Genomic DNA, 10937 nt, shown 5'->3' with positions numbered 1-10937 from the left:
GGGCTGGGGACCGATGGGCATCCAGGAGACAGCCCCCGACTGGGGACGGATGCGCACACGTCCTTTGTATGAAACACCCCCATGGCTAAGGCTGCACCGAAGGAGCCTATCAGTAAGGCTGTTTCGGGTACCTCTAATCAACTAGTAGCTGAATCAGCTCCACCAGTGTCTTAGCTTGGGCTGCTCTAACGGAAACACCAGAGCCCAGATGGCCCTATAGACTACAGAATGTTCTTTCTCATGGTTCTGGAGGCTGGAAGTCTTAGGACACAGGCACCAGCAGACACAATGTCTAGTGAAGACCAGCTCCTGGTTTCTGGATGACCTCTTCTGGCTGTGTCCTCACAGGGAGGAAGGGGCAGGCAGTTCTGGAGGTCTCTTTTATAAAGGCACTCCATCCACCATCATGACCCAGTCACCTCCCAAAAGCCCCATCTTCTAACACGGTCACATCAGGCCATAGTATTTCTTTCTTCTTCTTCTTCTTTTTTTAAAGATGTTATTTATTTATTTGTGAGAGACAGAGCACAAGCAGGGGGAGCGGCAGAGGCAGAGAAGCAGGCTTCCCGCTGAGCAAGGAGCCCGATGTGGGACTCGATCCCAGGACCCTGGGATCATGACCTGAGCCAAAAGCAGACACTTAACCGACTGAGCCACCCAGGCGTCCCCGGACCATACTATTTCAACACATGTTGTACTGTGGTCACCGCCTAGGAGGGTGTCGTCCTACTTCTGCACTTCACACTAGAGTATTATGGGGTAATGAAGCATTGTCTGCAACTCATTCTCCAGGTTCAGAAATGTTAGCTAATGGGGGATAGGAGCTATGTATCCTATTTCCACAACTTTTTAGTAAATTTGAAATTATTTTGAAATAAAAAGTAAAACTAGGGGGTTCATACTACACAGGCTATTTTGTGCCCTGGATTTTTTGTTACCAAGACATTAGTTGCCTCATTCAACAGATATTTATTGCCAGTCTGTGCCTTACCTTGTGGCGAGCACTAGACATACAATAGAGAATAAAAACAGTGCAGCTCACTGCCTGGTCTTTTAATAGTAATACCTGAGAAAATGGTTGCCCAAACAAAATATCATTTTGGGGTCACTCAGAGAAATTTATTAATTTTAAAAAATATAACCATATGTAAAAGTGTGTATAGTGAAAAGTAGACATCCTCTTTCTTGTCCTTCCAGTCATACCCTCCAGAGGTAACTACTTTTGAATTTTGTGTGTGTGTGTGATTCTGGCCAGAAGTTATCTAGACTTGGTATGCATATATTTGTAGAGTGACAGGTATATATTTCACCTCTTTTTGTAGCCATATGGGATTCTCTATACACCATTTTTCACTTTCATTTATTCTGTCTAGGGTCTCTTTCCATGTTAATACATACGAATCTACCTCCTTTTCAATGGCTACACAGTATTTTGTGGTGGAGATGAATCATAAATTCTCGACTGATGGGCATTCAAGTTGTTTCCCGCTTTTGACATAACAAATATTGCTTCAGTGTCCTTTAACGTGCCTTTTGCATACTTAACCAAGTATAACTCATACATAAATTTCTAGGACTGGAATTAAGTCTTCAAAATGTTGATAGCCCTCCAAAAGGTCACATCCGTTTCCACAGTCCTTTCAGTGTGTATGAGTTTCCCCACATGATCTCACTGACGATTGACAGATTTATTAATCTTTACCAATCAGATAGGTACAATATGTTATTTTTAGCTCATTAATTATGACTGAGATTGTACAGCTTTTCAAATAGTGATCATTTGTATAATTTTTGCTTCACTGTTCTCTCCTTTTCTCCACTCTTCTATAGAAATGATTGTTTACCTTCTTTATATTGATTGAAACATATTATGGAAAGATCTAAGCATATACAAAAGGCGAGAACAAAGTATAATTACCCCATGAGCCCATCTTTCCACTTTACCAATTATCAGCTTTTGGCCAACCTTTTTTCCTCTTTATCCTCACCCACTCCTGCCACCCATTCCACTACTTCATTTGAGGATCACAGGCATCATAGCATATCATCCATACATATTTCCATGCATATCTCTAAAAGTTAACTAACCGCAATAGTATTGTCATATCTGAATAACAACTACAATAATTCCTTAGTTTCATCAAATACCCAGTCAATTTTCCAGATTGTGTCATCAATATTTTTTAAAGTGCATTTGTTTGAATCAAGATCTAAATACTGTCCATTTTTGAGATTGATTTATAGATCTCTTTAATCCCTTTTAGTCTGCAAGACTCTTCTTTTTCCCTTTTCCCCCAAAATCTGTTAAAGGAACTGAGTTCCTTTAGGAATCCAGTTCCTAATCTGGATGTTGGTAATTGCATTCCCATGTGTCCTGTGTCCCTGTATTTCCTCTGAATTAGTATTTAGGTTGAGAGGATTAAAAGATACTAGTCTGATTTTTTTGGCAAGAATCCTATATTATATTTTTACCTCAAATGGCTCATAGTGTCCAGTTATCTTTATTGTGATGTTAGTACCATTAGTAATAATGGCCTAGATCTACCAGTTCATTAAGGGATTAAAAATAAGTGCTTATATCAGGGAAATCCAAATCAAAACCTCAATGAGATACCACCTCACACCAGTCAGAATGGCTAAAATTAACAAGTCAGGAAATGACAGATGTTGGCGGGAACGCAGAGAAAGTGGAACCCTCCTACGCTGTTGGTGGGAATGCAAGCTGGTGCAGCCACTCTGGAAAACAGTATGGAGGTTCCTCAAAAAGTTGAAAATAGAACTACCATATGATCCAGCAATTGCACTACTGGGTATTTACCCCAAAGATACAAATGTAGGGATCCGAAGGGGTACGTGCACCCCGATGTTTATAGCAGCAATGTCCACAATAGCCAAACTGTGGAAAGAGCCAAGATGTCCACTGACAGATGAGTGGATAAAGAAGGTGTGGTATATATATACAATGGAATATTATGCAGCCATCAAAAAGAATGAGATCTTGCCATTTGCAACGACGTGGATGGAACTGGAGGGTATTATGCTGAGTGAAATAAGTCAATCAGAGAAAGACATGTATCATATGACCTCACTGATATGAGGAATTCTTAATCTCAGGAAACAAGCTGAGGGTTGCTGGAGTGGGGGGTGGGGTGGGAGGGATGGGGTGACTGGGTGATAGACACTGGGGAGGGTATGTGCTATGGTAAGTGCTGTGAATTGTGCAAGACTGTTGAATCTCAGATCTGTACCTCTGAAACAAATAATGCAATATATGTTAAGAAAAAAAAAAGAAGATAGCAGGAGGGGAAGAATGAAGGGGAAATCAGAGGGGGAGACGAACCATGAGAGATGATGGACTCTGAAAAACAAACTGAGGGTTCTAGAGGGGAGGGGGTGGGAGGATGGGTTAGCCTGGTGATGGGTATTGAAGAGGGCACGTTCTGCATGGAGCACTGGGTGTTATGCACAAACAATGAATCATGGAACGCTACATCTAAAACTAATGATGTAATGTATGGGGATTAACATAACAATAAAAAAATTAAAAAAAAATAAGTGCCTATATTGGTTATAAACAGGTTAATATTTTAATGGGAGGCTTCAGAATAATAAGTGTATATAGAATAACTGCATTTTTTAAATTGAGATGTCTTAAATTAGTTTTCTTCTGTTCTTTGTGGGATTTTTTATAAGACTCTCTATAACTTTCTAGTTAATTAGCCATCTGCAGTTACAGTGATTTTTGACTCCTTGTTTCCAGTTTTTTTTACCCCTCCTTTTTTTTTTCTTTCACTATTACATCATGAGCTTTGACCCAATCTTAAATACTACAGGCAGTGAAAGTTCACCCCTCCCCTTGGCCTGAGTTGTATTAAGGGGAAATCTGTGGTATGATTTCACAATTTAGAAGAAGTAGACTGTGAAATGGCCCGACTCATCTCTCATTCAGTATCCGTCCACCTCAGGACAAGGAGAAGGGGCACCACTGTGGCTGGAGACCTGAGCCCCCCCTCAGTCCCAGACCAAGTTGTTGGACCCTTCCTCAGGCTTCTCACTCCCTCAGGATTCTAAAATGTTTGCTTTTGTCTCCACAGGGCAAGCCAAATCCTCACAGAAAATCGAAGACTTGCTGGAAATGGTGAAGAAGTTGCAGAAAGGTCTCATGTCTCCTCTGTAACAGGCACAGCCTGAGCTTTGGGATGAGGCAGAAGTGGATTCAGTTCCAGGCCTCACAATTCACAGCCTTGGGAAATTAACTCATTTGCTCTCTCTTTTAAAACTTAATTCTTTGAAGCAAAAATACAGCGCCATGATTCAAAATTGACTTATGAGGGGATGGAAGGCGAGAAATTTTCCCAAAACCCCCTTGCTAGCCACCTATTTGGCCCCAACTGTATTCAGTTAAATCCAGGTTTTCACCTTCACCTCCCTTCCCTCCACCTTAGCTCTGCTGCTCTCTGCTTGCTTACCAGCCTCCTTCCAGCCACATGCCCACCTCAGGGCAGGCCTTTACACTGACTACCTCCCACCCCACCCAGGAACTGCCCTCCCCATGATTTGGGGCCCTTAAGAGGTCTTCCCATATCTGAAGAGCATGCCCCACTCCTTCACTCTTTAATTCCTTGCTGCAATTACTACAGCCTGACTCAGTATCTCTATTTTTTTCCTTGTCTCCCCTACCCAGAATGAGAGTCCCTGTAGGGCCCCCAACTCCCTCTGCCTGCCCTGTCATCTCCACTCAACTTCCTTTCCTTCCTGCAGCGGGAAGCCTAGAGCCCAGGGTTGAAGTCCTGATTAATCGGATTAATGAGGTTCAGCAAGGTGAGCTCCAGGACCAGCTACATGATTTGCAGGGCTCCTTGTTAAAAGATTACTGAGTAGTTCATGACAGCAGCAGATCATTAAAACCAAGGATGGGTCCATGTAAATGCAACTGCTATAGTCACGTGTCCATGAACCTAGTGGTGCTGTCAACTGAGCCCAACAAGAAAGGCTTGTGTTCTGGAAGCCTGGTTTCTTGCTTTAAAATCTGTCCCCCAACCCAGATTTCCTGGAAGACAAATGAAAAATGTCACTGTTTGCAAGGAATAATGCAGTTGGAGGCTGCACTTACATTGTTCTGCTTTTTGGCACAGCAAAAAAGAAAGCCAGTGAGGAGCTGGGAGAGGCCCGGACTGTTTGGGAGGCCCTGCAGAGGGAAATGGACTCATGTAAGCATGCTGGGGGTCACCCAGAGGTCTTCAGTGTCATACCTTCCTGAACTCAATATTCTGGACACTTAGCATTCTTGCTGTAGCCAAGAGCTCCTACCCCCTCTCCAACATCAGGTCCTGCCAATCTCCCACTCTGTGGGTAGGAGTGTTCCCAAAGTACTCTCCAAGCATACTTCCACCTCAGGGCTTTTGATAGGCTGTTCTTACCCAGATAGTACAGGTTCCTATTGCCACACATCCTCATCAGCTCTTACCTTGAATGTGCCCTTCTCAGATAAACCTCCCCCAAGTCATCCCATCTAAAGACAGCACCCTGTCCCCACCTGATCACATTCCCCTTACTGCTTGTGTTTCTTCATGTGATGTGTTTTTTCTCTCTCCTCCATGTAAACACACTGGCCTTCTGCAGGATCTTCACAGTCACCCTATATCAACCCCTTTGCTGCTTACAGGGAGTGTGGGCTCAAGAGGGGAGGGGGCTCAACTCAAGGGGTCCACATCTGGGATTGCGGTAGAGCTATCCCAAACCGCCTGTGCATGAGGGGCAAATGCACTCCCTGAGGGTGCAGTGATGCACACTGAGGCCTGAATGTGTTACTGTGTTTTCCAGTGAGTGGAGAGAAAGTACGCCTGAAAGAGATCTTGAACAAAAAGCAAGGTAACTGCAGCTACTCTGTCTCCAGACTTTTGCCCTTGTCACCCTGCGGAGGCCAATCTTTCCATAGCAGCTGAAGCCCTTTGGAACCTGACTTAGCTTGCATCCCTCCTGTGGCTTCCACCACACTTGCAGTAAATGACAAAGTCCTATCAGGTGTCCACAAGACCACACGTGATCTGACCCTATTATCAATGCCCAATCTTGATGTTTTGATGGGTTCTCATGGGGCCCTTGGCTCCTCTCCCTGCAGAGACCCTAAGGATCCTCAGGCTCCACTGCCAGGAGAAGGAAAGTGAGGCACAGAGGTAAGAGCTTCCATCTGGGACTTGCTCTGCCCTTCCCCTTCATTGTGGTGGAAAGGAGAAAGAGGGAAAATCAGTCCTGGACCCACAGGTCACAGTGTCTCCCTCTGAAAAAAGGAGAGGCCAGATGCATGTCTTCCCACCTTGGCCCCAACAGTACGCAGTAGTGTTAACGGTACTCTGACTCACTGGGATAATCATTCATTTGCTAGAATATCAAATGCTTTCAGCTGTTATTTATTTTATGCCTGTCACTCTTCCTAAAATCAGCTCCTTGGTCTGATCAAGGCACCCAGTGTCTCTCCATTCATCTATCTTTCCATCCACCTCAATATTTGTGAATCCATCTCTCCACTTCCTGAACCTTGATTTAGTTCATTTTGTGACCAGAGTCCCCAAGCCCACCAACATTAGAACTACGTGGGAAATTTGGATGAGATTGATATGTTAGTGTGTGCTTGTGCACCTCTGTCTGTCCATGTTGATCTTCCTGATTTCACAACAGTATTTCCAGGGTACACGTGCTCATGCCCCCCCCCCATGAAGTTATTAGAGAAGGACCTTGATCTGCAAAGCCAGAACAGACCCCAAGAGAAGGCAGAAGCCCCACCCCAGCCCTGTCCTGGGGAGACATTCAGAGAATATGACTGACAGCTGCCTTGCCTCTTCCCAGGAAGCAGACCATGCTGCAGGAGTGCAAGGAGCGAATTTCTGCCCTGAACTCCCAGATTGAGGAAGAGAAGAACAAACAGAGGCAACTGAGGTAAAGCCCAGTGCCCAGTACCAGGCAGGGTGGGGGCGATGTGCTGGGATGGGTTGTGGGTGCGGGTAATACTGGGGATGGGGGTTAGAAGAGGAGCTGGCTGGGCTGAGTCTTGAAGGGTCAAGGTGGTGAAAGTACTTCCTGCAGAGCAAAGAACACGGGCAAGCCTCCAAAGGTCTGTGCATGAAGACCCCTGGCCTGGACCAAGGTGAGAAGGAATGTCTCAGCCCATGGCTCCTCATCTTGTATGGTTGGTCCACAGGCTTGATTTTGAGGAACAGCTGGAGGATCTGATGGGCCAACACAAGGACCTCTGGAAGTTCCATGTGAGTCACTCAAAGCCATTCCTCCCACCTTCCACATCTTCCCTGGAAGTCCCAGGCCCAAAGCTCAGGGTCACACTGCAAGCCTCCTCCCTCTCACCTGCCACACCCAGCTCCTGAGCCAGCCCTGGTGGTCATACATCAAGATGGCCCTCAGCTCAGTCCCTACACACCACCCTCACCGCCACCCAGTGTCGTCCTCTTCCACTGGTCCTGCCCATCCATCCCTGCTGCTCCCCCCTGGCCCTTCAGTGGCCAGGAGGAACCCCAATGAACCAAGGAGAGGTTATCCATAAGGAAGATCCGTGGATGTGTTTGCAGCCATGACGGCACAGGGCAGATACTGGGAAACCAAGGATCCCAGGTGCCAAATAAAAGGGGCAGAGAGAATCAATGTTAGGATAGAGGAGCTCAGTGAGAACACCACACAAAGGGAAGAGGAGCTGCAGTTCAGGTCTGGTGACTGATTCTCCAGGGAACAGTTCTGATTTGTAATGTTTTCAGGATCCCCTATAATAAATACTTGCCTCAGACCTGATTTCAAAGCTTGCAAAATTCATGAACCACCTCATGAGCCTCTCAAGTGCAGCATCACAGGTATCTGGGGTGAGACAGTTCCAGGTGGAGGGAAAATGGCCAGTACAAAGGCCCTGAAGCTGGCACATGCCTTGTGCGCCCAGAGACCCAGAGTAGTAGGAAGTGAGGCATACTGAGTAGAGACCAGATCCAGGTAGGCTTCTCTGAGGTGCAAGGGAGGAGCCTGGGACACATGGACAGGCCTCCTTTCTACCTACTCAGAGGCCAGAGCAGATGGCCCGGGAGATTGGCACCCTGGACAGCAGCAAGGAGCAACTGCTCAAGGAAGGTGAGGCCTGGAGAATGGGGAGGCCCTGCCCTGTCCTGCCCCGCCCTGCTCATCTGTCCCTTCCTGCTGCAGAGAAGCTTGTGGAGGCGAAGCTGGAGGATGTGAAGCATCGCCTGTGTTCCCAATTTGGGGCTGATGGCTGCTCGACCATTGCTGAGGGGCTCTTTCTGCGCAGCCAGGAGGCCGCAGCTGCAGTGTAAGATAAGGATGGCGTGGACAGGGAATGGGGCGGAGGGAGGGAGCCACCACTGCTGATGGCCCTACCCTCAGGCATCTGTTTGAAGAGGAGAACAGGAAGGCCCAGGAGCTCCTGGAGGCTGCTGCACATCACCATGAGCAGCTGCAGCAGAAGTGCCAGCAGCTGCAGCAGAAGAGGCAGAGGTGGGCATGGAGGCCCTGCCCCCAGTCCCCAAGGGGAAGGTGGCTGAGGACATCTCCGCTCCCCTTTTGGCTTATCTCCTGGTCTCTTCACACCCTCTTGTCCCTTCCCCTCCCCTCCCCCCCCCCACTCCTACCCCACCCTTTTCTGTCCAGGCTTAAGGAGGAGCTGGAAAAGCTTGGGATGCAGATCCCTGCTCAAGCCCCAAGCAAACAAGAAGAAGGGGCTGGCCCAGGAGAACCTGTGAGTCCTGGAATGAGGTGGCAGGGAGCAGAGAATAGCTCATGGAAGGAGCAGGGTACAGGAAGGTGAGGAAGGGGAACCACAGTCCTCAGAGGATGGTCTGTTCTCACAGGGCACCACCAAGACAAAAGTGCAGAGGCTGGCAATGGTGGGTGGCAAGGGGCAGGTCCCAGTGAGCTGTGGGCATAGGGATGCTTGGAGACTTCCCTCCTCAGACCCTGACCTCCCACAGGCCAGTCCCAAGCTCCTAGGAGTCATCGAGGAGAAAGACCCAGAGCTGCCCACCAAGCAAGGCCCTTTGCCCTCCTAGGCAAGGAGGACTCCCCCTGCCCTGCAGCATATTCCAAGAACTTCAAGAAATAAAAGCACTATTTCAGTACAACTGCCTCAGCTGAGTTTGTGCAGGGGTGGAAGGGTTTATCTGGCCCAAGACCCTTGACCCCCGAGACTTGGTAAAGCCTTGGCCACATTTCCTCTTGGCCTCAGCCAGACTCCTGCAGCAGGACTCTGAGACTCACTCAATAAGTGCTTCCCTAACCTCATAGTCTCTGCTCTGCTCATTTCTAGGGCTTATCACACAGTTCTGGGTCTCCAGGCAGAAGGATGCACATGCTGCAAACCCATGCTGTGATTTTTTCAATTCTTTATTCAGGCCTGGACTATACAGAATCCCAGAAATCCCAAAAATGAGGAGCAAGGTGCTGGGGTTCTCGGCCAATCAATCCCTTGCCCACAGTCCCCACCAATTAGCTGAGAAAAAGAAACATAATTGGAGGCCAAGTGTAGTTTGCGCTCTTGTGGGCACAAAATATAAAACCGAGACACGTGTCACTACAACACGGTATGTTAGAATTCCTCAGTATCCTGGGAGTCCATTCACCTAAAACTATTGTGTGCTTTTGAAGTATGTTTCAAAGCACATAAATGCACTCACCCAGTTAAGGGCAGCAAGGGTAGTCAGAGTCTGTGATCCTAAGCCAAAATACAGTAGTTGAAGAAAAAGAGATTCCTTCTCTTGAAAGGCTCCCACATCCGGGTAGGACAGTAACATGGTGGGATGGAGAGAGGTCCAAACAGGCCCCCAGTCTGGAGAGCACTGTTTCTATGGAAGAACGGAAAAATGATGACCTGGAAAATTAGACACACTAGGCATCAACCTCCCAGTTTTCTGAGATGGGGTTAATCAGACCTGTGACATAAATGAACTGGTAACATCTTATCAAAATAACTCCTGTATCTCCTGGAAAGTGGTACATTCCCCTGCATGACAATGGAAGCAGTTCAGCTAAGCCCATGATTAGAAATAATTTTGTAGCTTCAGCTGGTTCACAATAAAGAAACGGGACTTATGATTACTTCAACAGATGAATAAAGCCTTCGGCAAAATCCAACACCTATTTGCGTAAAAAAAATAAATCTAGGAATAGAAGGTAACTTCTTTTATGCTTAGTGGTAAAGTGTTTGAAGCATTTCAGGTGCATTCAAATATGAGTCACCATGTTAAAGTTCTGGACAGCGAAACAGGACCAGAGAAACAGGACTGGAACCTTCCCCCACCCCTGCTCACAACCACATGGATATCTGCCAAAGAAGAAGAAAGAAAATCCTTGCTGCTCAGCCTTGCAATCTCCCTCCAGGCTCTTTCCTTGGAAACCCAAAGATGTGTCAGCTGGAAAAGGAGAAATATAACCCCATCATCACAAAGTCAGGCAACCAAGGGGGTGGGTTCCTAGCTAAGACAAAAAACAAAAAACTTATAGCTGGAAGACTCACTTACCATAAGGTATAGGTAGAGACAGATGAGATAAAAGAAACTGTTCAGTCTTAAATAACAATCTAGACAAAATACCAAGGAGCCAGGACTACCTAAGTTTGAAAATAAAACTGTTCCTCCTTCCCAGCTTCTCCAGCCAGAAAAAAAAGATCCCTAAAGTATGAAATGACTTTTGGCTAAAGATCACATTCAGGACACTATCAGCAAAATGGAGCCTCAGTAAATCTCAGACCAAGGATGTTGCTAACCCTGAGACTCTTAAGAGTGTGCCCTATAAATCCTCACAATAGATAAATAGGGCTTTTACAAATCTTAGGGGCATTCTCCCCACATCACTCTCAGCTTAAGGCAGAGTGGATCCTGTTCCAGAAGAAGTATGGGGATGACTTTCATCTAATGGAGTGGATTATAATTTAA

The 10937-nt window shown here is 46.6% G+C and overlaps 1 protein-coding gene across 5 annotated transcripts in view; it reads left to right on the top strand.

Annotated features, from left to right (window-relative positions):
* SYCE1 (synaptonemal complex central element protein 1) overlaps window positions 1-10850 on the top strand; it is a 12422-nt gene extending 1572 nt beyond the window's left edge. Inside the window, exons 2-13 of one of the 5 annotated variants that reach the window (XM_032399166.1) lie at window positions 4095-4157; window positions 4762-4821; window positions 5136-5210; window positions 5824-5871; window positions 6122-6176; window positions 6847-6936; window positions 7199-7262; window positions 8058-8124; window positions 8197-8320; window positions 8395-8505; window positions 8659-8746; window positions 8979-10850. In XM_032399166.1, the coding sequence (XP_032255057.1) occupies window positions 4095-4157; window positions 4762-4821; window positions 5136-5210; window positions 5824-5871; window positions 6122-6176; window positions 6847-6936; window positions 7199-7262; window positions 8058-8124; window positions 8197-8320; window positions 8395-8505; window positions 8659-8746; window positions 8979-9056 (923 nt within the window). In that variant the 3' untranslated portion in view covers window positions 9057-10850. Of the gene's footprint in view, window positions 1-4094; window positions 4158-4761; window positions 4822-5135; window positions 5211-5823; window positions 5872-6121; window positions 6177-6846; window positions 6937-7198; window positions 7263-8057; window positions 8321-8394; window positions 8506-8658; window positions 8812-8978 lie in introns of all 5 variants that reach the window. The other 4 variants (XM_032399167.1, XM_032399165.1, XM_032399164.1 and 1 more) reach the window with 4 other exon arrangements.
* The last annotated feature ends 87 nt before the right edge of the window (window positions 10851-10937 follow it).

This window comes from Phoca vitulina, unplaced genomic scaffold (genome assembly GCF_004348235.1).
Source record: "Phoca vitulina isolate PV1807 unplaced genomic scaffold, GSC_HSeal_1.0 scaffold132, whole genome shotgun sequence".
NCBI lineage: Eukaryota > Metazoa > Chordata > Mammalia > Carnivora > Phocidae > Phoca > Phoca vitulina.
This window is presented reverse-complemented; position numbering and strand designations above follow the sequence as displayed.